Source organism: Pelophylax lessonae (genome assembly GCF_965119305.1).
Source record: "Pelophylax lessonae genome assembly, chromosome: 1".
Lineage (NCBI taxonomy): Eukaryota > Metazoa > Chordata > Amphibia > Anura > Ranidae > Pelophylax > Pelophylax lessonae.
The window spans coordinates 494,494,190-494,521,968 of NC_138768.1; the positions used below are offsets into that span (position 1 = coordinate 494,494,190).

At 44.6% G+C, this 27,779-nt stretch overlaps 1 protein-coding gene across 1 annotated transcript in view; it reads left to right on the forward strand.

Annotated features, from left to right (window-relative positions):
- The window catches only part of ANGPTL4 (angiopoietin like 4), a 56,161-nt gene extending 39,406 nt beyond the window's left edge, over positions 1-16,755 (forward strand). The window contains exons 5-7 of the mRNA XM_082254957.1: positions 60-155; positions 2,957-3,232; positions 16,195-16,755. Coding sequence (XP_082111083.1) covers positions 60-155; positions 2,957-3,232; positions 16,195-16,367 — 545 coding nt within the window. The 3' untranslated portion in view covers positions 16,368-16,755. The remainder of the gene's footprint in view (positions 1-59; positions 156-2,956; positions 3,233-16,194) is intronic.
- The last annotated feature ends 11,024 nt before the right edge of the window (positions 16,756-27,779 follow it).

Here is a 27,779-nt window from a genome sequence, read left to right on the forward strand (position 1 = left end):
CATCTTACTGATTACTCCTCTGAAATGATTACTAAATTAAACTGTTTTTTCCCTAATAGAAGTAGGATGGACTGTTGTTCAAAGACGTAAAGATGGGTCTGTTGATTTTGACCAGCTCTGGGAGTCATACAAGAATGGATTTGGTAATCTAAGTGGTTAGTAGCATATTTCTTATTTATTTATTGACACACATATATTTAATATACATTAATTATTATTTTTTTTAAACTTTTTTAAGTTACTTACTGTAAGGCCTTTTTAAAAACCTAGCTCCAGCTTACTGTCACTTTAAAATAGTTCAGTCTAAACTAACCATTATATTCACTAAGAGATGTGCCCGCTGTGAGGGCTGTGTAAACTGTATGTAGTTCCAGTAGTGGTACAGGGACTTCCTATCCAGTTCCCAGAACAAAATCAAGTCTGACTAATGCCTCGTACACACGCAACGATTATCGGCCGACCGATCGTCCGACTTTTGTCCAGAGTGGTGTTTTGTTGGTTGGAATGTGCCTAGACTGCACACGAATTTTCTCGGCCAACAAAAATCTACTTCAGAAGTGATGTCATGTGCTGGTTTACTTTCCGTGTGTTTTTTCTTCTCTGAGCATGCCCAGTCTTGCTCATCAGATTTTTGTCTGCCGAAATCTGTACTGACTGACGGAAAATCGGCCGTTGTGTTGACGGCCAACAAAAATTTTATAGCCTGCACACCAGATTTTTTTCGGCTGAAAAGTCAGAGTCGGTTGTCGGAAGCATCATACTAACAAGCCGAAAATCGGCCGATCGGACGTTGGCCAAAAATTCCCTGCCAATAATCGATGCGTGTGTACGAGGCATAAGTATTTGTTCAGAGAAAGTCTACCTCCGATTGAAACTCATAACCACTAAAGAAACGAAGTGCATAAGACCTTCTCACTTCTTTGTTCAAGGACTAAAAGTATATTACCACTTTTGCAGTCAAGTTTGAGAAAACTCACTATATGTTTGTTATGTGTTCCCATTCACACTGCATTCCTAAAAATAATTTAAAAAAGTGTTTTGTTTCTTTTTTAAATCTTGCTAGGTGTTTGTTTGGAACAGACTTTGAGAATACTGCATGCTACTCTGATCAGTTTGAAGTGAGACGAAACCTGATCTGACCCCCTTGACAAAAAGAGAGACAATCTAAATTCCCCCTTGTTAACAAACAATGAAGAAGCACAGCTTCTAAATCTGTAAAAATGTTAGGATATAACGTTTACAACTGATAATGAGATCTTACAGCACAGTACAGACAGGTTTAATTATGGTAAACATTACCTCCCCAGCCTCCTCTAAATCTCAGAGACCCTTTGAATAGCAGAGGAACACTTCAGCTTTCAGAAAAGAGGAAATAAAATGAAAGCAACAATTATTTCTGGTAAAGTAGACCAAACGTTGTTGTTTATGTCTGCTATAAGTCCTACTATATTGTCTCTTGTCCTGGTTATTGTTATCCAAATCAGTGCCATTATTAACCACTTGCCGACCGCTCACTGAGCTGGTACTGCGGCAAAGTGGCTCGATATCGTCCAGCGACGTATACCTACGTCGCTGGACACCTCCCCTTGTGGGTGGCGCGCGCGCCGCCGGAGGCTCGCTTCCGCTGTATTCAGTCACAGCAGGAGTCGGGCCAAGGGAGGAGCGGCAGTGATCACCGCCGCTCTTCCCCGATCGTCGGGGATCGAGTGTGGAGATCCGCCCGCTTGTGTAAACAAAGCGGGCGGATCTCCTAAGTGACAAACAGTGACAGATTGCAGGATTCAGCATAGCTGAACCTGTGATCTGTGCCTGTGTCACACAGTCCCCTCCCCCCACACACGTTAGTAAGCACCAGGCATACATTAACCCCTTGATCACCAATAAAAGTTAACCCCTTCCCTGCCATTTTTATTTTTACAGTAGCAGTGCATATTTATAGCACTGATTACTGTAGTAATGTCACTGGTACCCCCAAAAGTGTCAAAAATGTCAGTCAAGGGTCCAATCTGTCCGCCGCAATGTCGCAGTCCTGCAAAAAAAAATCGCAGATCGCCGCCATTACTAGTTTAAAAAGAAAAAACAATAAAAATGACATAAATTTCCCATAGTTAATAGATGTGATAACTTTTGCACAAACCAATCAAAATTAGCTTATTGCGATTTTTTTTACCAAAAATATGTAGCAGAAAACAAATTGGCCTAAAATGTTAAAAATTTTGATTTTTACATTTTTTTGGGGGGAATTTCATATAAAAAAAATGTGAAAAATATTGTTATTTTTTCAAAATTGTCGCTCTTTTTTTGTATATAGCGCAAAAAGTAAAAATCGCACAGGTGATCAAATACCACCAAAAGAAAGCTCTATTTGTGGGGGAAAAAGGGACAGCAATTTAATTTGGGTAGAGCATTGCACGACCGCGAAATTTTCCGTTAAAAATAACGAAGTGCAGAATCGGAAAATATTGCCTGGTCAGGAATGGGGTAAAATCTTCCAGTCTTAAAGTGGTTAAAAATACGTCATTGAGAATTTTTTTGTCAAAGACAAAAATTAAATATATTGGATATTTTTTAACTGTCAAAGTAGAAAAATATTGTTATTTTTTCAAAATTGTCGCATTTTTTTATTAATATCGCAAAAAATGAAAAGCGCAGAGGTGATCAAATACCACCAAAAGAAAGCTCTGTTTGTGGGAAAAAAAAGGACGTAAATTTTGTTTGGGTACGGCGTTGCATGCGCAATTGTCAGTTAAAGTCACACAGTGCCGAATCGCAAAAAGTGGCCTGGACGTACAGCAGGAAAATCCTCCGGTGGTAAAGTGGTTAATAGACAGACAATGTGGAAATTTTACACAGCCAATATAACAAGCATGTAAAGTCTTACAGTAAAGTTTATACATTAAGTACTGGAACTGGAACTCAATTTTGTTATCTGTTTTGTTTTTTTGCTTTACATTAGGTGAGTTCTGGCTAGGTCTAACAAAGATGCATCAGATTGCTGAGCAGGGGCTGTACGTTATGCACATAGAACTGCAAGACTGGGAGGGGAACATCCAGTACATGGAGGTCAATTTCCACTTAGGAGGCCCCAACAAAGCCTATGCCCTGCAACTACTTGGACCGGTGACTGGAGATCTGAAAAATGCTCTGAGTGAATTTCAACAACAAGCATTTTCTACCCAGGACCGAGATCAGGACTTGCAATCTGATGTTAACTGTGCAAAACTTCTTTCAGGTGAGCAGGACCATTTAGATAAAAAAAATATTAGTAGAATCATAACTGTCTGATGTTTGATTGTTCCTTACTGAATAAAAAAAAAAAACCTATGTACACAAAATGTACCCAGATCATTACTTCACAAAAAGGATATCGGGAAACTGGAGAAAGCGCAGAGAAGAATAACTAAACTGATAAGAGGCATGGAGGAGCTCAGCTATGAGGAAAGATTAGAGGAAATTAATTTATTCTCTCTTGAGAAGAGGAGATTAAGGGGGGATATGATCAATGTATAAATACGCTGCTTAAAAAAATTAAAGGAACACTTTTTAATCAGAGTATAGTATCAAGTCAAGTAAACTCCTGGGATATTGATCTGGTCAGTTAAGTAGCAGAGGGGGTTGTTAATCAGTTTCAGCTGCATTGGTGTTAATGAAATTAACAACAGGTTCACTAGATGGACAACAATGACACAACCTCCAAAATAGGAATGGTTTTACAGGTGGAGGCCACTGACATTTTTTTTCTCTACTCATCTTTTTTGAATGTTTTGCACTAGTTTTGCATTTGGCCAGAGTCAGTGTCACTACTGGTAGTATGAGGCGATATCTGGACCCTATAGAGACTATACATTGCCAGAAGGTTTGCTGTGTCTCCCAAGACAGTCTCAAGAGCATGGAGGAGATTCCAGAAGACAGGCAGTTACTCTAGGAAAACTGAACAGGGCTGTAGAAGGTCCTTAACCTATCAGCAGGACTGGTATTTTCCCCTTTGTGCAAGAAGGAACAGAATGAGCACTGCCTGAGCCATACTAAATAACCTCCAGCAGGCCACTGGTGTGAATGTCCCTGAACAAGCAGAAACTTCATGAGGGTAGCCTAAGGGCCTGACATCCTCTAGTGGTCTCTGTGCTCACTCCCCAGCACCATGGAGCTCTATTGTCATTTGCCATTGAACACCAGAATTGGCAGGTCCGCCACTGGCGCCCTGTGCGTTTCACAGATGAGAGCAGGTTTACATTGAGCACATGTGACAGACGTGAATAGGTCTCGAGAAACCATGGAGAATGTTAAGCTGCCTGTAACTTTGTTCAGAATGACCGGCTTGCTGGTGGGTCAGTGATGGTCTGGGGAGGGATATCAATGGAGGGAGGCACAGACCTCTACAGGCAAAACAATGGCACCCTGACTGTCATTAGGTATCAGGATGAAGTCCTTGGACCCATTTTCAGACCCTACACTGGTGCAGTGGGTCCTGGGTTCCTCCTGGTGCGTGACAATGCCCCGCCGCATGTAGCAACAGCATGCAGCCAGTTCCTGGTTAATGAAGGAATTGATACCATTGAATTGCCCCAATGTTTGCCTCACATAAGTCCAATAGAACACCTCTGGGACATTAGGTTTTGGTCCATTCGACTCCGCCAGGTTGCACCTCAGTCTGTTCAGGAGCTCAGTGATGACCTGGTCCAGATCTGGGAGGAAATTCCCCATGATACCATCCGTTGTCTCATTAGGAGCATGCCCTGACGTTGTCAGGCATGCATACAAGCATGTGGGGGCCATACAAACTACTGAGTACCATATGGAATTGCTGCAATGAAATTTCAGCAAAATGGACTAGCCTGCTGCATCATTTTTTCACTTTTGATTTTCAGGGTGTCCTTGAATTAAGCCCTCTGTAGGTTGATAATTTTCATTTCTGTAGCACTGCCCCATAGAGGACTGCTGAGAATTACACTTTCTGGATTCCCCTGGGTTACCCTTAGCAACTGACAGCAGATAAACAGTAATGAAAGTTCTTGGCTCAGTCAATAATCAATCCAGGGGATGTTGTTTTTGTGTTTTTATTGAGAACTTGGATAGGAGAAGGGATGAGTGGGATACTCCAACTATTAACTATTCACAGTCTTGAGGACAGCTAACTGTAGATTGCGGAAAGGCCGCTGCTATACTGACTGCCTGTGACCACCTTCCACAGCTTCAGAAGAGGAGACAGCCATCACACTCCTTCTGGGACTTGGCTTCCTGCCCAAAGACCCCCTACCACATGTGCCATTGGTTTTTATAGCATATCCCAGGATGCACCACTTGTCTGTGCCAACCCACTGAGACAGCTACAAAAGCCTGTGTGTCGCTGGCTGTTTTTCCTCCACTGTCCAACAGGCCTCCCTATTGGACACAGTGGGGACACTCCCTCAGCCCAGATTAATCACACATGGACACATGGAACAGGCCTAACTAACAGATCATGCTCCCTGTGAAGCAGGGAGCACATACATTTAGCCTGCTGCTCTGCTGTTAAGCAGACAGAGCCAACAACTATTCTGCCTATCTAGCACCTGACTAGGAGGGTGTTAAATTTCCATCAAATGATGTGGCATCCTTTTGTTCCTAACACATTACCCAGTCCATATCAGTATTGATATCCAGTATGATATTTTTCCCCATTGAGATCTGATGTGTTTTCAAAGTGTTCCTTTAATTTTTTTGAGCATTGCACATCAGTGGTCCATATAGTGAACATGGTGTTGAATTATTCGCTTTAAGGTCATCACAGAGGATAAGGGGGCACTGTTTAGGTCTAGAGGAAAAGAGATTTAATCTGAAAATACAGAAAGGTTTCTTCACAGTAAGAGCTGTGAAAATGTGGAATAAACTCCCACAAGAGGTGGTTCTGGCCAGCTCAGTAGATTGCTTTAAAAAAGGTCTGGATTCTGTACATAATGTACATAGTATAAATAGATACTAACATTTATAAGTAAAGTTGATCCAGGGAATATCCGATTGCCTCTTGGGGGATCAAGAAGGAATTTTTCCCCTGCTGTAGCAAATTGGATCATGCTTTGCTGGGATTCTTTGCCTTCCTCTGGATCAACTGTGGGTATAGGATTGTGTATATGGGATTTTATTATTTTTTTCCCCTTTTATTGAAATAGATGGACTTGTGTCCTTTTTCAACCAGACTAACTATGAAAGTATATAGTTGCAGGTTTAAGACATGAGTTTGGAGGACTAGGGATGCTTGGAAAGAAGTACAAAAGAATGTGTATTTTTCCATGTTTATGTTATATCATCGTGACGGGAATGTTCCATGAAAATTGAAGTTCTGCTTAGATGATAGCTCTGCTCTACCTGTACTTAAACTTTTTATAAACAGTGGTGAAAAACAAAGCATTTTTAGGAAAAAGAAAAACGAACTTTGAAACCCAGCTTCTGAAGATTCCAGTAGGTGTGGATGATGTCCTTGTTACTCATTCCTAAATGATGAGAGAGCTTGAAGCTCAAAATCCCATGAAAATGTAATTCTCAGGGGATCTTGAGCACCCAGCTCTCCCAGCATGCATGAAAAGCTGGGTTCTGATGTAAGAATTTTTAAAAAATGTATTTCCTAAAATGCTGTTTTTTATCATTGCTTAGGAACCTTGTTTAATACAGGTGCATAGTTGCAGGGACACTTTGCAGCACAGCCATCAATTACTTACCACACCCACTTCCCCGAAGCTCCGCCCACTTTACATAATTAATCGCCGCCTACTTATCAGATTATAGGGTCTACTTCATAAAGAGAGGATTACAGGAATTTGAAAAGGGAATTGAAAACTTGAGGCCAAAGTAGCAGAGTTGGAAATATTCTCTCATTCTACTGCACTACTTCTGCCTAAAGTTTAAAATTCTCATCACAATTCCCTGCAATTCTAAAGTGTCAGCTTGTCGGAAGGTGCTCTGCCTCCCCCTGCTGGCGGATTTCAGAAAGTGCACCATGCTGACACCCTGCCTCTGGTGACACGTTAAATTTGCGACAGGTGGGAAGAGTGAGCGGGCACCGAGAGAGAGACAACCTGCTGCCAGAACTACAACACATAGCTGGGGTGAGAGTGACACTGTGTGGAACAAAATAAAAAAAAAAAAAAAAAAAAAATTTTTTTTTTTTTCTTTTTTAATGATTTACATTGTCCCTGATTAACAGGGACAATGTAAATTACCCAGGACAGGCTCCTATTTGCCGGGATTGTCCCGGGAAAAACGGGACAGTTGGCAGGTATGCAGGTGGTGTGGGGTTGTTATGTAAGCAGGCCATCCATTTTCATGGAAGGTCTGCTTTAAGAAGCCTATGCAAATGCGAATTCCTGTTGGGACACTCTATGTAGTCTAGGTGGATCTCCTGCTGCTTCTTGTTCATTCCTATCCCTAGTCTTCAGTTCTGTAGATTACCAGTCAAAGGTGACACGTACATTTACTGCTCCTCTACCATAATAGCTGCTTCCATACATGGTACAGCAGGGCAGCAAGTATGTAGTTTTAAGATTTAGATTTGTGTAAAACAAACCCATATTCATAAAACATTTAACCCATATTCGTAAAAATTCAGTATACCCTGCACACTTAAAGCCGCCACAAACAAGTAAAGAAAAAAAAGTGCTCTGGGCAATGGCCCTAAAATGTTCATGGGAGAAGGCATCCCCTCTTGCTTTAAAACAAGGCATTGTGTATAGTGACTCGATGTTAGGTGACAAAAGTTTTCAACCTCATTTTAGGAATCATTTGTGTACATGCAAATGCATTCCACTACACTTAAGCCCCGTACACACACGCAGATCGTCGTCATACAAATGTTCCTCTTTTCTCCCCGGGATGTCGGTGTCTGTTGAAAAGTGCAAAGACAGCACAAGGACAGCACAAGAATTTTGTCCGCAGACTTCAGCTGACTGCAGAAGTGATGTCATGTAATGGTTAACTTTCCCTGTGTTTTTTATTTTCTGAGCATGCCCAGTCTTGCAAATCTGCGGTCTGTCGGCCGAATTCTGTACTGACAGGCGAACAATCGTCCGTTCTGGTGTCCGCAGACAAAAATTTTCATGTTTGCAAGAAAGACTTTTGTCCGCGGATTGTGCGCAGACAGCTGTCGGAGGCACCATACTAACACGCGTACAATCGGCAGATCTTTCGTCCGCCGACGTTTGTATGACGACGATCGGTACGTGTGTACGGGCCTTTAGATATCAAAAGTATCCAGCATCGCAATGAACGCTAATGTCCTTGTCCACAATCAAAGGCTTAAGTACATACTGTACGTGCCCAAGTTAAAAGTGCAAAAGTATTCCTTTCACACCTTTATTTTGCTATCGTTAAAAACTCAAATAAAAGAATAAACAAAATACATCCAAAACAAGTGAAATACATCCAAAACATTTTTCACATGAATACTGTTGTTATTTGAGTAACTTTTGAGGGTTTTTTTTAGACATAAGACTCCAAATAGCAGCTTTAAAAACTTAAAGAGAAAAAAGAACATTTAGGGGGCATTTTGGGGGATTACATGCCATATAGGTGACTACAGCTTGCTTAGCAGCTCTACAGAGGGGAATATGAAAAATGTTATCCCTATTACTGTAATGCAATTTGAGTTTGAAACTCACGTCTTTCTATTTATTTATTTTCATTTTTTGTCATTGGATTCAGGTGAAACCAAACTTTTGGAGATTTGCTCCTTTTTTTTATTTTTGCCTGCCAACAGGTTATGGTGTGTAACGCCATGATGGCAAATTGCCTGCCATAGCCCACTCACAATATGTCTCTTGCATTTTCTGGTTCATGTGTGGAGGCTTTTCAACTCGCACCATTACCACCTGCTCACAGAAGTAAGATACTTCAGAGTCTAGAGCTAGATTAAATTTACCTCAGTGCACTGACACAGTGCGTGAGCAAACAGTTTGGAAAGTCTCCTGTGCATATAATTACCGCTACTCTGGGTTTTACTTGACCTTTGTTCAATCTTTGATTTCTAATCTTATATTTGATTATGACTCAGCTTGGACCCTGCTTACTGTTATCTGTTTTCCACCTCTGTCCCCATAATTGCCCTAACCTTTGGTCTGTACTTGACTATGATTTGGTTCATTTTACCTGCTTATCATCTTATGAAAGTGGATTAATTTGAAGGTCCACAATCTAGGCCTCCACGGACCTCTCTCTTCCCACATTCAATCAACTCCTTGACTTGCATGGGGTGCCACCATCCCACCTATTTAGTTATTTACAGTTGTCCCATGCCTTCAGGGCCCAGTTCCCACAAGGGGAGGCGCAGGCGGTGCAGTTGGATCTGGAGCGTGTCCTCCATTATGACTGCTCCGAACGTGCCGCCTCCGTTCTGCATGCCCATCTCCTTCAGGTGTTCTCTGCGGAGCCCTCGGGTCTCCGTGATCGGTGGACTCGGGATTTCCCGGACATGGACGCGGAGGACTGGCAGCAGGTGTGGGACTCCCCCTTTAAGATCCTGGTCTCTCTCAGAGATCGTATGGTCCAATACAAAATTGCTCACCGGGCCTACCTCACCCCTCATCGCCTGCACAAGATACATAGCTCCTACTCCCCGGAGTGTTGGCGGTGCGGCCACACTCCGGAGGACTTCGTCCACATCTTCTGGACCTGCCCGGATCTGTCTGATTATTGGTCGTGGGTATTCACAGCTGTGAATGGCGTCCTGCAGGTTTCAATTGACCCCTCGCACAAAGTTGCCCTATTGGGCCTATTAGATGACCTGCTGCCCAGGGTGGCAGACCGCACTCTTATGGGTCTCCTTCTTTTCTTCGCCAGGAAGAATATTGTGCTTCACTGGAGACAGCGGTCCCCCCCCCTCGCTTCAGCGGTGGAGGGTACTGGTGGACTCGGTGATACCGCTGTACAGGGACACGTACTTTCATAGGGGATGCCCCCAGAAGCACGACAAAGTCCCAATAGTCTTGTATCACGGATGGAGTCTGTGCCACTATCTCAGGATGGTCAATCCATTGGGCACCAAGACGCCACATGGAACCGCTGCGGTCGCAACCCAAGCGCACTACGACCTGCAGGGGACTATGGTCCGACAAGCCGCTGGGCAGGTACGAGACCTCCTCCACATCAGTTAGCATGGACGGATTAGCAAAACCATAGTCTAGCCTGGAGGACGTCTTGTGGGTAGCGGAGAAACAGGAGTAAACCTTCTCCTCGGTGTGTTTCCAACGCCACACCTCCTGGAGCCCGGCAGCCGTGGACCAGTGGAGAAGGTCCCCGGAAAAGGCCTTGGGAGGTGTGGGCCTATCTAGGTCCGGGGAGAGGATGGCGTTGAAATCCCCCAGGAGAATTAATTTGGCAGGACAGTAAGCGGAGATCCTCTCTAGGATGGTATATAGGACCTCAGCCTTAAACGGCGGGGGAACATAGATGCCCGCCACCACATACCTCTGCTGCCACATGGAGAGCACCAGCACGACATATCTGCCAGAGGGGTCAGTATGAACCGCCTCCATCACGCAGGGCAGTGACTTTTGGATCAGTATAGAGACACCTCTGGCATAAGTGGAGTAAGAGGCATGGAAGGACCTCTGCACCCACGGTTTTCACAAAGACAGGAGCTTGCTGCCCACCAGGTGGGTTTCTTGCAGAATCAGTATGGATGGGCTGTAACGCTGCACATATTGCAAGAGAAGTGCCCGTTTAAATTTAGAATTCAGGCACCGCACGTTCCATGATAACACGGAAAATGTAGGTGGTTTACGTGATGCCATCATGGAAGGTTAGGAGAATAGTCAACCCAGTAGAACCATATGTAGTCCCAGTCACCTGGGGAGCAGCAAGGCAGAGCAAACCCATGCACCTAACATTAACACATACAGACAACATGAGCTCTCCGCGTGAGAGAGCGCAACACCCCAGACACATAGTGCCTACCCTACCATACCCCATCACACCCCCAAAAACGTATGGGGGCCTATCTTGGGAGCTAGGTCCGTGGCGGGAGCCTTGGCCAGAACTACGTAAGGACCGTCACTGCAACAGTTCAGTACACAAAAAAAAAAACAAAAAGAATAATCTGCACACAAGAGTCTAGGTCCAGTACACAGTGTGGGGTCCAGGGGCGACAGTTCTGGCAATCTGGGGCTCAGCTCCGATCCGGATGAAAAGCCAGCATGGATGGAGGTATGGTCGGCACCGACCCAAGGGGAGTTGGAGAAGGGGACAACAGGGGGCCAGAGCAGTTCCAGGGGAAGTGGATCAGCTATAAAAATCTAGGCCAACGGGGAACCAACGGCCCGTAGCGGGAGTAGGAAGGGGGAGACCGGAGGCACAGTCCCAAGTCAGGATGCCAACGGCCAGGGGGGGAAAAGCCATACCTTCTGGGCAGAGGAGCAGGAGAATATGAATCTAAAGGATCCGGAACGGCTCGTCACTGGAACGTTGCACGGAGATCGGGAAGTGGATCCGGTATCATCGGGCAACCTTGGAGGGCCTAGTGGATGTCAAGCCAGGCCGCCGCCGCCTCAGGGTCCTCAAAGAAGCGGGTACAGTCTCCGTCTATCAGCCGCAGCCTGCTGGGGTAAAGAAGGCTGAATTTAATGCCTTTCTCTCGCAGCCACTTGCGGATTTCGGTGAAGAGGCGTCGCTTCTGATGGACCTCCGGGGAATAGTCAGGGAACAGCATGATCCTGGCATTTTCAAAATAGAAGTCTTGCTTTGTTTTTGCGGCAGAACGGATGCGGTCGCAGTCCCGGTAGTTGAGGAGCCAGCGCAGGATGGGCGGTGTGGAGCTCCTGGGATCGGAGGTGCCGGGGGGACCCTGTGCGCTCTTTCTACCACAAATGTGGGGGGCACATCCTGCAAGTCCAGCAAGGAGGTTAGGAACGACACTGCGAATTCCGCAGGCCGGGAGCCCTCCGCCCACTCCGGGAGGCCCAGGATGCGGATGTTGTTCCGCCGAAGCCGGTTCTCGGTGTGGATCGCCCGATCCTGAAGAGCCCGGACCTGCAATTGAAGTGCACGAAGATCTCTGGAATCCACCTGCGTCGAGTCTTCCAGCTGAGAGATTCGACCCTCCGCCTCCGACATCCTGGACCGGAACGAATGAGGCTGATATCTGTCGCCAAGTAATCCATTTTCACGGTAAGTGTATCCTTGCAGGCTTTGATGGCCTCCAGGATGTCGGATGGGGACGGATCCTTGAAGTTCCCAGAGCAGTGCGCTGTCTGAGTGCCCTCGGAAATCGTGGAGGTAGTAGGCCTCGTGGGCAAGATGGCCGCAGCCGGACTCGGGGAAGGGCCCGGGACACCGGACTTCTTGGCGGATCGCAGCTTCCCTGGAGAGAGTGGAGGGGCCCGCAGGGTGGTGCCCTGTCTTCTGGAACCCAGGGTTGAGGTAAAGGGGTGCGGAGGTGGAGAAAAAGAGCTGGAAGAAAGGATGAAATCAGCGTGGGATTGAAGCTCGAGCACAGTGCGACCGCTCAGCTTCACATCCCGGCCACTCCCACCCGAATTATCTTTTAAACTCTTCTGGCGATGCTGGATGAATCGGCACATTTTACATCACATTTGTTTACACTGAAACATACCTGTCAGATTGCAAAAGGTGGTTATTGTCCTTACTGAAGTAGTACAGTGAGGAATAATACCTGGGGCTACCATATTTTTCACACTTCTAGCTTTGCGATAGATGACCCTTGGTCTCTCAGGCAAAACCAGACCTAAATTCGGGTCCTGTAAAAGAATACCCCAGTGGCGTCTAATGATGTGTTCCATCTTTTTGTTGATTATGATACTTGGTAATAAACTTGACTTCGGACCTAGTTACAGAATTTGTCAGCTTGTCCTGATTGGTGATGGGGGCTTGGCACTCCAAAAGCGTTTTTTGAACTATGTCAGAATCATATCCTTTGTTCATAAATGTATTTATTAAGAGTTGCCCTTGTGCCTTGTAGTCACTATCTAGTGTGCAGTTCTTTCTCATTCTACAAAATTGTCCTTTGGGATATTCTGCTTCCATTTGGGGTGGTGGCAGCTCCCCAAAATGGAGATATGAATTTCCCGCAGAGGGCTTGAAATGGTTCTTAGACACAATCCGGCCCTCTGCATGGGGATAATTTGAGGTCCAAAAATGTTAGGGATTGAGGATCATGTACATGAGTGAACAAGATGCCCATGTTATTGTTGTTACAGTACTGGACAAAAGGGGAAATGGAAGAGGGAGGACTATCCCATATGACAATCACGTCATGAATGTATTTTCCGTAGAAGACAATCTGAAATGCAAGGGGGTTACTTCTCCAGATGCATGACTCTTTCCCCCAACCCATAGTGAGATTGGCATAACAAGGTGCAAAGGAAGCACCCATGGCAGTGCCATGCACCTGGAGATAGTAACCCCAAGATACTTAAAATTGTTGTGCTCCAAGCAGAATTGCTTGCAATCCAAGGTAAACTGGGCCTGTAGGTGATGTAGGTTAGGTTACTGTGCTAAAAAAAATGCCCTAATGCTGTGAGTCCAGCTTCATCTGGGATTTGTGTACAAGGAAGTCCCATCGAGAGAGAGCCAAGTATAGGAACTCTCCCTATGTGTAGTGCGACAGGGAATCCAACAGATGGGTGGAATCATGGACATAAGATGGTAGGGACTGAACTATAGGTTGCAAAAGGCAATCTACATATTTGGACAGACTACTCAAAATTCTGTCCATAGCTGCAATAATTGGCCTCCCAGGTGGACAGATGGGATCCTTGTGAACCTTTGTCATATGATAGAAATACAGATGTTTATATAGTTCCTTATACAATAATTGATATTCTCCTGAATTGATGACCTTATCTCTATATGCCTGGTCTACTAGGGATTTTAATTTGATTAAAAAGTATGCAGAGGGTCCTTAGGAAGCCTAATATAAGTTTTAGTATCTGACAACAATCTTTCGGGCCTCTTTGATGTAGTCAGATCTATTTTGAATAACTAATCCTCCCCCCTTATCTGCCTGTTTTACAATAAGATCATGATTGTTGGCTAAAGCTTCTAGGACCAATCTCTCTATGGGATTGAGGTTATGGTGTGTAAACCTATTTGTCTTGGTAGAATCACACAACTGATTTAGCTCAGCAAAAGTTAAATGATAAAATGCATCTATAAAAGAACCTTTCACAAGTGAAGGATAAAAAGTAGAAGGTGGTTTGGAAGTCGTATGTGCAATCGGGGCATATGACATGGGTATGTAGGGGGAACATTCCTCACATATTTGTTCCGCCTGAAGTTCTTCGAGAGTCTGGAGGATTTTGATATCCTTCTCATTCCACACTCCAGAACCAGTGGTGGGAGAAGGAGGTGCAGGGGTATCTGAAGAGGAGGAAGAAGAATCTTTTATGTAAAAGAATCATTTTAGGGTTAATTTATGAATAAAACTACTTAAATCTCCAAAGAGCACAAAGGGATTGGGAGAACTAGATGGAGCAAAATTCAAACCTTTTTAAGGATAGAGGTTTCCTCTATGGATAAAATGTGGGATGATAAATGAAATATTTTTATGGTATCTGAGGTCGTCTCCTGTGGTGCTTTTTGTTTACGCTTCCCACCTCGTCTGCCTCTTCTCTTTCTTTTCTTTTTGCGGTCTTCTCCACTGGGAAGAGAGGTGGGGTGCGGACTAACAAACCACCCAACATGGGGGATGCACATGGCTGGGTAATGAATTCTGGTAACCTGCCATAAGCACCTGTCTCATCCTACATCTCTGCATCGCCCCGGTTGAATACTCTATCATTTTGAAAATCCTCTTTTTTTAATTCTGTCCAAACAATATAATGTTTCTTCAAGCGGGTTTGCTTGCAGAAGGAGGTGGCACCTCAGAAACACGTTGAGGCCCACCTCCGTCCTGATTTGGTCTGTTGCTAGCTCTGTGAGAGCAGGTGTGAGAGCTGGAGATGATGCCAGTTATACACCTCCATATGGCAGGTCTGAGCTTATCCCCACATCGGTCTTCTCATCCCTTATGATGGCTGACTGCTGACTGCTTGATTGGTGATCCACATCCACCCTGTGTGCAGCTTGCAAGATACTTTGATGTAAGTGTATCTAAATAAAGTGTTACTTGTTTTTACCAGGCACCCTCTTTCTGCTGTTTTTCAAAAAAATTATTTCAATGCATTCTTAGAATTCATGAGCAAATACATATGATAAGAAAAGAATCCCCCATATACAGTTTATCACATATATAAGATATATGTGACAAGACCTGTCTTTTATGTTCTGGGAGGATTGCTGCAATGTTCTGAGCTGTGTTTGACCTTACTATTGTGTGGGGTTTTTTTTGAGGTGAGGCAGCAGTGACAGGTGGTGGGACACAGCGGTGGAGCACTTTATTGCACGTTCTTTCTGTTGAAGCACACATGCTAAAAGCATCACTATTTATTAGGGAAATCACACAGTATTTGTGGACTTTTATATTTAATCTTAATAAATAAGAATTGGGACACTGTCTTTAAGTTTTTGTGGTCACTGTATTGGTTATTTATATTTATTTATGTAAATAAGGAAATTAAATGTGTTTTATGTATTTATGGGGTAGTATATATGCATTTGGTTGTGCTACACTTTAGATATATTTTCCCAGAAACCTTTCATGTATTTGAAAAATGGACAGAATTTTGGTATACAATAAACTTTGGAAAATGCTGAATCATATCATTACATATCTTAACCCAGTCATGTATTGTGACTATACTGGTTTGATAAAAAGATACACAGAGGCTGATTTATGAAAACTGGAATAGAAGTAAAGTCATTGTCTTAAACATATCAGATATCATCTTTGAAACTGAACTGGCCATTAGTGTGTTTGTATGGGTAATTAATTATGTCAATCCTTTACTTTGACAGCAACTAGCGATGCAAGTTAGAAGTTTCTCCCCGCAGATATACTGAAGCATGACTAATAAGATAATTTACACAAAACATTTGCTTGTGGCATGGTTTTCTAAAAATATTAAAATATTTAGGTTATAACTAAAAGCTTAAACTTACATTTGAGAGTAAATGTATCATAGGAAATGCTATAAATTTAAATTTTAAATTTCGCCCAAGAGTCTGAGAAACTATTTTAATCTTAACTGTAGGGTGTGGGTGACTTTTATTTAATTTGTTGAAGAGAAATTATGTAAAACTATGTAAATTATTCTTTGTTCTTTGTTCCAGGAGGCTGGTGGTTTAGCACATGTGGCAAGTCTAACCTAAATGGTAAATATTTCCACTCAATACCACGTCAGCGACGTGACAAAAAGCAGGGAATCTTTTGGAAGACTTGGAAAGGAAGGCATTACCCACTGAAATCAACTGTCATCAAAATTCGCCCTTTGGAAACAGAATGACCTAACCAAAAAGGAAATGACCCAATTGCAAGACTGTTTTGTTTTACACATTACAAATTATTTTAATGGCAAGAAGGGGCCATGACCAAGATAGTGCAAATTAGGTCTTTTGCTTTTGAGACTGTATGTACTTTTTGTACATTTGCATCTTAGAAACATAGAATAATAGAAGAATGAAGGCAGAAAAAAGGCTAAGTGGTCCATCGAGTCTGCTTCTTTTTTTTTTTTATAAATTATAATTTGTATATATATATATTTTTTTTACTATTTTGTTATTGAGTGTAAATCCATGTTTGTTTGTCCCAGGCATGTTTGAACCCACTAGCTGTTGACTGAGTCACTACCTTTGCTGGAAGTCTATTCCAAGTAATCAAGTACTCTTTTGGTAAAATAATAATAATATAAGATTAGTTTTGAACTTTCCTCCTGCTAGTCTATGGTTACGTCCTCCATGTTCTTGATCTTGGCTTCACATTGAAAGTACTGCCCACCTGAACTTTATTCACCCCTCTGATGTATTTAAAGGTTTCAATCATGTCTCCCCTTTCCCTTCTTTCATCCAGGCTGTAGGTATTTATCTTGTGGCAATATAGCCAAATATGGACCTTATGCCATTAGTCCTTGTGACTAATGCTTTTACCTTTTAGAGTTACAATGGTTATATCATTTGGAAAATGTTAATATAAAGTGCATGTCATAGCAAAATAAAAAATATATTTAGTACATCCCTAGAATACATGCTTGTTTCCTCATGTTTTATACCTTTAAATAAACTGCAAGGACAGAAAAAAACCCAGAAATATAGTACTTTCCTGACAACACAGCTCTTCCAAAGCACATGTTGTCAGCCCTGCCTATTTAATTTCTGATGAATTACAAAGAAAACAGACATCCCCTCAATGCCTCTCCACTTATTCTTCTCCATAACCCTTCTTTGTGCACAGGCAGATAGCACAGAAAGTTATTAACTCACAAGCAAATTCAAAAGGTATTTTTTTTGCATTTATCAAACAGATATAACACAACACTTTCAATGGTATATAGAATTTATGTTTGGTATATTATATACCAAAAGGGAGCACATAAGAGGCATTCATTGTTAGGGTTTACACACCACCATGTCACTGGATGACCCGTCCATTTTACTGACTTTTGAACATTAACACTCAGACTAGGTGAAGGGGGGTCAGTAGAAGTAACCAATCAAGTACATTGCATGCAATGCATTGTTCTCTTTTACATTTTTTCAGCTGGGTGGAGGAAGGATGAGTTGGTTGCTTCATTTTGAAAAAAAAAAAAAAAGGAAGGGGGAGGGGCGGCATGGAGCATAAAATCATAAAGAGATGGAAAGTGTAAAACAATTATTACAACCAAAACTAAACCTTTTTTTTCCTTTTAGACGCTCCATAGTATTTTATAAAGACAGTATAATTATACAGTATGATTCTCATCTAGTAAAGTAAGTCCCCTAAACTTTTTTCCCTATAGTACAGTGAGTCCCTCAAGCTTTAGGCACTATACAGTCTGGATGTACAATCTCCTTTAGATCTAACATCAACTATGTAATGCATTTGCCTGCCTGATGTGATACTATTTTTGTATAGATTGTTTAGGTTTTTTTGTCAGATTATAAAGTATGGGTAAATCTAAAAGAGATTGTATAGCTGTATGACCTGATTGTAGCAGCAGAGTCCCCTGCTTTTGACAACTATACATTAAAAACATTTTATCACAGCAACACCTGTCGATGCCCAACATCAAGCAAGCTGATGCAAGATGGGCATTGTGGTTAAGGCACCCTCCCCCCCCCCCCTTCTCATGGTCCAGTAGGCTTTCTATTAGGCAGAACTCCTAACCACCATATACATCTCTATACCACATCAGCCAGAGCCAAACCCATAGAGGTGATGTGCCAATCTCATGACTAAATTTTAAAATAAGGAAACGCTTTTGGCAGGTAAAACAGACCTTAGATGTATTTTTACTAGTGTATATAGTTTTTGCCTGTTGTTCAGCTATATTAGTGTGTGCAATGAATTATGAATAGTAATGATGTACAAAAGCTGTAAAGTTGGTGCTGTGTAATGTTATGAATTTTTTTTGTAATAAACTTGATATGTCTGCAAATATATACACCTCTATTCATACATGACATGTAAACTATATTTGGTGTATATTGTACATTCATTTTTTTTTTTAAGAACAATTCCAAATGCTCTCATATAGGACAGGAAGCATCATGTAAATTATAAAATAACATTGTTCCAAATAAGATTTTTTAGGTGGTATTGTTTTCTATTGGCTACAATAATGCAATGCAGTGAAGGTAAACATTCCTAAAATAAAATCCTGGTACCTGAAATTCACCCTCTCAGAACACCATCCTTGAATAAATGGGATATGGCACTATGTCACAACATCTCAGACCAGACTTAGCTAAAGGCCTTACAATATATGACAACACAAAAATAAGAAGAGCAATAACTTCACAGCAGGATATTGAAATTTTACAGAAAGACCTCAGCAAAATAACGCAGTGGGCAATTACATGGCAAATTTGGTTTAATGTGGAGAAATGTAAAGTAATGCACTTTGGGGCTAAAAACATAAACGTAAACTACTCACTAGGGGGAGAATCTCTGGGGGAATCAAGGATGGAGAAAGATTTAGGGGTCCTAGTAGAAGAAAGACTGAGCAATAGCATGCAATGTCAAGCTGCAGCTAATAAAGCCGGCAGAATATTAGCATGCAAAAAAAAGGGGATGTACTCCAGGGATAAAACTATAATCCTGCTACTTTATAAAACTCTGTTACGGCCACATCTGGAGTATTCCATCCAGTTCTAGTCACCGGTCCTCAGAAGGGATGTGCTGGGGCTAGAGAGAGTCCAGATAAGGGCAATTAAATTTATACGGGATTGGAGGACCTCAATTACAAAGAATGTCTACAAGCACTACATTTATTCTGGCTGAAGAAGAGATGCGTGAGAGGGGATATGATAGCGATTTACAAATACCTGTTAGTGCTCAGACCATACGCCGCACACGGCCTTAAATTGGTCTGCATGGCTGTCATCCCAAAAGAAAGCCTCTTCTAAAGGTGATGCACAAGAAAGTCCGCAGTTTGCTGAAGACAAGCGGACTAAGGATATGGATTAATGGAACAATTTCCTGTGTTCTGATGAGACCAAGATTAACTTACTTGGTTCAGATGGTGTCAAGCGTGTGTGGCGGCAACCAGATGAGGAGTACAAAGACAAGTGTGTCTTGCCTACAGTCAAGCATGGTGGTGGGAGTGTCATGGTCTGGGGCTGCATGAGTGCTGCCGGCACTGGGGAGCTACAGTTCATTGAGGGAACCATTATTGCCAACTTGTACTGTGACATACTGAAGCAGAGCATGATCCCCCTCACTGGGCCGTAGGGCAGTATTCTATGATAAAAACCCCAAACACACCTCCAAGATGACCACTGCCTTACTAAAGAAGCTGAGGGTAAAGGTGATGGACTGGCCAAGCATGTCTCTAGACCTAAACCCTATTGAGCATCTGTGGGGCATCCTCAAATGGAAGGTGGAGGAGCACAAGGTCTCTAACATCCATCAGCTCCGTGATGTCGTCATGGAGGAGTGGAAGAGGACTCCAGTGGCAACCTTTGAAGCTCTGGTGAACTCCATGCCCAAGAGGGATAAGGCAGTGCTGGAAAATAATGGTGGCCACACAAAATATTGACACTTTGGGCCCAATTTGAAATTTTTACTTAGGGGTATACTAACTTTTGATGCCAGTGGTTTAAACATTAATGGCTGTGTGTTGAGTTATTTTGAGGGGACAGCTAATTTACACTGTTATACAAGCTGCACACTCACTACTTTACATTGTAGCAAAGTGTAATTTCTTCAGTGTTGTCCCATGAAAAGATGTAATAAAATATTTACAAAAATGTGAGGGGTGTACTCAGTTTTGTGAGATACTGTATATATAAGAGCAAATTCTGGTTAAAAGTGATAATGGATGTGGTACAGGAAGTGGTCATAGGCTGTGTGGGCATGGTACAGGAGATGTCAGAGGCTGCGGGCATGGTACAGGAGGACATGTCAGAGGCTGTGGGCATGGTAAGGAGATGCAGGGGCTGTGGGCATGGTACACACTGCTGTATTTAGGCCTAGGCTGACACTTTGTGGGGGGGGGTGGCAAAAAAGCAGCCCCCCTTACCTTACGAAAAGCTCTGGAAACCATGGATTGACAACTGTCTTCCGATAGGCTTTGATGAATCTCTTGTACTAGCTTGACCTGTGGTTACCGACTCCCTGATGGCTTTGTCGATCTGAACCACATCAGTGGCCCGGGACTCCCTCCGGGCACCCTTCCTCTCCCGCATAACCCCCCCCCCCCACTGTTTTGCCCTTCCTCTCCCCCCCGTCCTTCTTGCCCCTCTTACTCCCTTCTTTTTCTCCCCCCCCCCTTGTTGCCTCGAGTTGGCCGCTACCTAATTTGTTTCCCTATTGTGGCTGGACCACAAACTTTTGCTGCACTACGGCCTCCCTTTTTTGCCCTACCCCCAGCCGCCCCTGTGCACTGTGTTTATCCCTTGTACCTGTATTCCGGGCGCCCAGCTTGCCCCTTTCCTATTCCTTAACCTGATTGTTATGCTACTACTTGCTGTTCATGATGTCATTTTGACGTGTATTCATCTGTTATGCACCACTGTTACCTATTGGTATTGTTTTGTACTACATTCCTTCTGCCTTAATAAAAACCGTTTGAACAGAAAAAGCAGCCCCCCTGTATGAAAAACCCCCCGATCCACTGCTAAAACCTGAAAGGAAAAAAAATGGCCGCGGCCGGCCCGACATGCGCATTGCGCATGTGCCGCCCCCGCTCGGGAAAATCGAACTTGCCCGGCTATTCCCGGGCTGGCGGCGCGTTTGCGCTGTGACATAATGGCGCTGGGCAGTGAGACTCAGACTCCTCTGCAGCAGATGCCGGTGCTGCGGGCATGGTACAGGAGATTTCCCTGTTCCATGCCCGCAGCACTTGCATCGGCTGTACTATGCTGCTCACAGCCCTGCATCTTCTGTATTATGCTGCTTAGTGCCCACAGCCCTGCATCTCCTGTATTATGCTGCCCAGTGCCCACAGCCCTGCATCTCCTGTACCATGCTGCCCAGTGCCCACAGCCCTGCATCTCCTGGAGCATGCTGCCCAGTGCCCACAGCCCTGCATCTCCTGTACCATGCTGCTCAGTGCCCACAGCCCTGCATCTCCTGTACCATGCTGCCCAGTGCCCACAACCCTACCTCTCCTGTACCATGCTGCCCACAGCCCTGCATCTCCTGTACCATGCCTGTACCCTGGCCGCAGCACCACATCTCCATGTCTGCAGCCCCTGCACTATGCGCGCAACTACTGCATCTCCTGTACCATGTCCGCAGCCCCTGCACCATGCCTGCATCTCCTGTACCATGTCTGCAGCCCCTGCACTATGCCCGCAACCCCTGCATCTCCTGTACCATGTCCGCAGCCCCTGCACCATGCCAGCAACCCCTGCATCTCCTGTACCATGTCTGCAGCCCCTGCACTATGCCCGCAGCTCTGGAAGATTTTCCCCCTTAATGACCAGGCCATTTTTTGCGATTCAGGACTGCATTACTTTAAAGGACAATTGCACGGTTGTGCAAAACTGTACCCTAAAAAATGAATGTCCTTTATTTCCCACAAATAGAACTTTCTTTTGTTGGTATTTGATAACCTGTGTGATTTTTATTAATTGCGTTATAAACAAAAAAAGAGCAACAATTCGGAAAAAAAAATTTTGTTTTTCACATTCTGCTATATAACATTCCCCCATAAAAAATTAAAAATCAAATTTTGTCATCCTTTTAGGCCAACTTGTATTCTGCTACATATTTTTGGTAAAAAAAAAATCCCAATAAGTGTATATTGATTGGTTTGTGCAAAAGTTATTGTGTCTACAAACTAGGGGAAAGATTTATGTAATTTTTTTATTTATTTTTTTTTACTAGTAATAAAGTCAATCTGCGATTTTTAGCGGGACTGCGACATTGCGGCAGACAGATTGGACCCCTAACTGACATTTTTGACACTTTTGGGGGGACCAGTGACATTACTACGGTAATCAGTGCTACAAATATGCCCTGTTACTGTAATAATTACACTGGGAGGGAAGGGGGTTAACCCGGGGGTGATCAAAGGGTTAAGTGTGAGCCTGGGTGGTGCTTTCTAACTGTATAGGGGAGGGGCTTGTGAAATGACCATAGAGACCTGTGTTCCTATATAGAAGGATCACAGGCGCTCTGTGATCATTTCAGGGAGAACAATGGTCAGCTGTATTTACAACAGCAGGTCGTCGTTCTCTCTCAGCGGGGAGCGATTGCGGGTGCCCGGCGGAAATTGCGGCCGCTGGCCCCAGGGATTGGCATCCCCGCTGCCTAGTGGGGGCCCCCAGGAGAGCTCCCACGAGCCAACGTACCCATACAAAACAACAAAATATACAAGTAGGCACTTTGTACCCACTTTTAATGTACATAGAGGAAGAGGTGGAGCTTTAAGAGGAAGGGGTGTGGTTTACAGATGATAGGGCGGGTCTGAAACAGGAAGGGGTGTGGCCTTGACAGGAAGGGGTGGGTCGTAGGTAAATTAGGGGGTGCACGAGTTTAGTCCGGCTTAGGGCAGCACAAAACCTAAATACGCCACTGCCAGTGCTGTATCTTGGCCTAGGCCAACAAGGCCCAGGCCTAGGGCAGCACTTTGCAGGGGGGGCAGCAAAAAAGCTGCACCCAGCAGGAAAAACAACTTCCTCCTGGCTCCCGCATGAAAAGGGCCTGCGTTACACTTTTAGTATAGTGCCAGTCCTATGGGGAGAATTGGGCCGGAGGGCAGGGTCCAGGAGGCAAGTCAGTCTGGCACCCCCATAAAGCAGTCACACTGCTACCTTCCGGTATGATGATAACAGCCGGTGAGGACATGCGGACAGACCGCAGGCCGCCGATCACACTTAATACAACTGGCCCGACGGCCGCCAATGCTAATACGTGTGGCACTGCAGCCTAACCAACAGGTGTACCATGCCCGCAGCACTGCATCTCTTGTAGTATACCTGCAGTTCCGCATAATGGCAGGTAGTCCGGCTGTGGAGGAGTCTCACTTATCTGTTCCAGAGGTGTCATAGATTTAAAAAATAGCGCCGCCCGGCGCCAACACGTCATTGCGCATGCGCCGCCGCCACTCAGGAAAGCTTGTATGCGTTCGGCTATTCCCGGGAATAGCCGAACATATATGGCCTTTCCCGAGCGGCGGCGGTGGCGCATGCACGTTGACATGTTGGCGCCGGGCGGCGCCATTTTTAAATCTAAGGCAACTGATCGGAACTCCGTCTCCCGGCTCCCCAGCAAATATGGATTCCGCCCCTCCAGCTTCCTCCAGCCTTCTGCGCTCCAGCTCCGCCTTCCTAGGACATATGAATTCCGCCCCTCCAGCCTTAAAAGACTATGCTGTGAATTACTAACAGGAATCAGTATGGCCCTCGCACCAACCGGCCCACCGGGAAAAGTCCCGGTGCTCCCGATTAGCCAATCCGGGCCTGCCCCTACCCAAAGAGCACCCCCAAAAGAAGATGTTTTGTCTGTAGGAAACACTGATTTAGGTGTGATACCCGTTATTTTTGTCCCTCCTATCCTGGACAACCTGGTTTCTGCATCTGGGACTGTTTCCGTCGCTACCACACACTAGTAGAGTATTAGTATAGGGTACAGCACAGCACAGTCTAGGGCACACTTTTTCACATAGGGTCTCGAAAGATGTTGGCTATCGCATTTTGAGAGACCCTAGCCTGGAACCGTTTTTTTACAGTTACAAAAAAAAGTGTAAAGATAAAGTTACAAAAAAAGAAATTTTAAAAATAAAAAAGCCAAAAACAGTTGTCGTTTTATTGAGTTAATTTTCTGTTCTATATTAATATACTGTAATGTTTTATTGTTACTGTGTTTTATTGTTAACCATTGTTTGCTTTGCAGGTACGCCAATGTGTTGCAGCACTGATTTGTTCATTCTGACAGAAACAGTGTTTGCTCTCACCATATACGTAATCAACAATTGTAGCGCTGCAGGAGGTGATTTCACCACCGTAATTAAAAAAAGAGCATATATGGCAAAGCATGGTGTATGGGGTGGATACAGAGGGCAGATCTCCCCTGTGCTTTGTCTTATATTTTTTTAACACTTTTCTTGGCAGAAATTTCTTCATAGGCTGAACGAAATAAAAGAACATTGCATGTATGCCCATCATTAGAAGTGGGTGGATGCTGGGAGGTCTAATGGTGGGCATACCACACACTTTGTGGTATCGTTTTTTTTTTTTTTTTTATCCATAAGAAATGTTTATTAAAGTTTAAATAGAAAACATACATAATATGTACGATACACAAGAACAGATACATGAAATGTATACAGAAAAAGTGGGGTTGTCATGAAAATACAAAGTTGACATAACAATTACAGCCAGAAGTCAGATTTCATGTAAAAGCAATCCTAGCAGGTAATTAGCCGCTAGACTGCTTTTACAAGCAGTGGGAGGGGACTCGCCTCCCCCCCTCATGCAATCTTCCACGGTTTCTCGGGCTCTCCTGTCCTACTGGGTAACCCGAGACTGCAGCTGGTGGTTCTGTCAGCTAACCATAGAGCTGATTGGAGAACAGAATGGCTCTAATAATCTCTATGGCCTAAGATACCGGAAGCTACGAGCATTTCATGACTTTGGTTTCGCCAGGTATAAACAGCGCCATTGGGAAAGCATCTTATCACACCATTCTTGGTGTGGTCAGATGCTTTAAGGGCAGAGAAGAGATCTAGAGTCCAATAGACCTGCAATTTAAAAAAAAAAACGAGTAACAGTCACTATAAGGTGTTATAATAAAAAAGCACCCTTCCCCCAACGTTTGCGCGCAAAGGCAAATGCAAGCATCGGCCTGGTGTCATATGTAAACAGCAATTGCGCCATACATGTGAGGTATCGCTGCAAACGTCAGATCGAGGGCAATAATTCTTGCAGTAGACCTCCTCTGTAAATCTAAAGTAGGAGATTGCCTGAGGAAAGAGCATGCATGCTCCGAACGCGAGCACCCCCCTGCCACTATTGGATGTAAGCCTGGATACTGAACGCTGCCAGAAACACAGGAAGTGTCGGACTCCACCGGCACAGCCAGGACCACAGCCGCCACAGTGTACTTCCCTAACATCCCTGCAGTGTTGCAGATGAACCATAACCATTTGATGATCAACTATTTCCTCTGTGTGAGTTACTACGTTGTTTTTATGTAATAAATAACCTTTTAATCTACACTGAGGTGGCGCTGCTTTTTTCCCCTACCCCTTTTGGTCTGTTGCAGAGTCCCTCTAGCTCTGTATGAAGCCTGCAGCCACCTCCACCATCCATCTCCACTAACCCCAGGGATTGAACTATCCTGCATACCTCCTAAACAGACTACCTACAGCCACAGTTGAAACTGTTTTCATAAGATCGAATGTACTTGATTCTTTCACTGGCGCAGGTCGAACGTTGTGTATATGTACCTTTCTTGAGCAGACCCAGACCGCCCATGGAGAGTCTCTCGCAGACCACCAACTCTGAATGGAGGACATTGAACAACCTGAGGCTCCGGGGTATCCCTGAAACTACTGGACCAGAGGACCTGACGGTGACTGTCTGGGCTATACTATCTCGTGTGATGCCACCTGATCCCTCGGTCACTTTTGATTTTGACAGGGTCCATAGATCCCTGGGTGCCCGGCCGACTGATCCCACCAGGCCAAGAGACGTTATCTGTCGCCTCCATAGATACACAGTGAAAGAGAGAGTTCTCCGAGAGGCATGGGCAAAAGGTCCAATTGACTTTGATGGTGCCACTGTGCAGATCTTCCCCGACGTGGCCCGGGGGACCCTACAATGTACAGCCATGTTGAAACCCCTGCTGGAGAAACTTCGGTCACCAGAGACATATAGATGGGGATTCCCCCTGCAGCTGACCGTCCGGAGAAACGGATCCCCATATGTCCTACTCCTACGCAGGCATGCTGATCTACCTGCCTTATTTGGTTTCTTGGGCATCAATCCGGTGCCACTCCCGGACTGGCTAGCTAGGCTTCCGGATCGAGACCCCCACCAAAACAATCGCAGATCCACTCGGCCATTGCCAAGGCTACAACGTTGGATGAGGTGGAGCTCAGAGTCTCGGTCTCGAGGCCTGGCGGTTGCGGCCCCTGAAACTTGACTTCTGGTTCTGGTCCGTGAGTATAGCCCCCTCCTGGATTTTTGTTACCTTCCTGTCCTTGACTATACCTACCTGGTCCCCTGTTGTGTTCCTCCCGTCCGTATGCTCACTTCGCGACCTCAGATTTGACAACTACTCTCCTCGAGTGCCTAATGTCCCTAACAAGCCTACATTAGTTCGCCCCGGACTGTACCTCATTCCCTGACCCCGGTGACTCTGCCATTCTGTTCAGATACTGTACCTACTATACGGAAACTGAGACCGGGACTTTGGTCTGCCCGCATCATGCCGTCCCTTGCAGGCCCTTTGCTGCGGGTCGCATAGTTGGACGTGACCCCCCGAGGCCCCTACCATCTGTGATACCTCATCTGTGATGCCATCTCTTTATTATCTCCTAACTATAATCGTTTGCAGTAGGGGGGCCTGATGTACTCTGGGCATGGTTGGGGGTCTCGGGTGGGGACGGGCACTGCATTTTACATTGTGTCTCATTGACTGGGGAATGTTTTGGATATCTGTGAACAGTGGGGGGCCTGGTGCCTGCTGTTATGGCCGCGCCACGCCACCCGGTCCCATACAGCAATTGCTTTTCCATGTGCTCTCCTGGGTTCGGTGTCCCGCCAGGTATATGGTCCCTCCTCCCTCTTTTTTGTTCCCCTTCCCTCCTCCCTGTATCTGTTACTTTTCACACGCCTCCCCCTGGACTTCTCTCCTCCCACCTCTTCTTTTCACGGCTTTTCCCTGTTCCTTTTTTCCCCTCTCCCCTTTTTTTGTCCCGCCTCTCTCTCGCCCTTCCTCCCTTTGTCCCTTTTTCCCTCTTCTCCTGTTTCGCTCCTGCCACTCCTCGCTTCCCCCTCCCTCCCTACTGTGTACCTGGTGATGGCCTCCGCGAGATGTCCGATGATATGGGTGATACTGGGAGGAGCATTGTTTCCTCTCCCTCTCCTCCCGAGGTTGTTACTTCTTCTTAATCTCTACCTCGGGTGGCAGCACGGTATCTCTTCAATTTTAGGAACCTGCTCTATTTTGCAATGTATTGTGCTGCGTTGTTTATCATATTACTTCTCATTGTTTTTGATGAATTGATGCGGGGAACACTGTTGGGGTCCTCCCTCCCCTCCTCTCT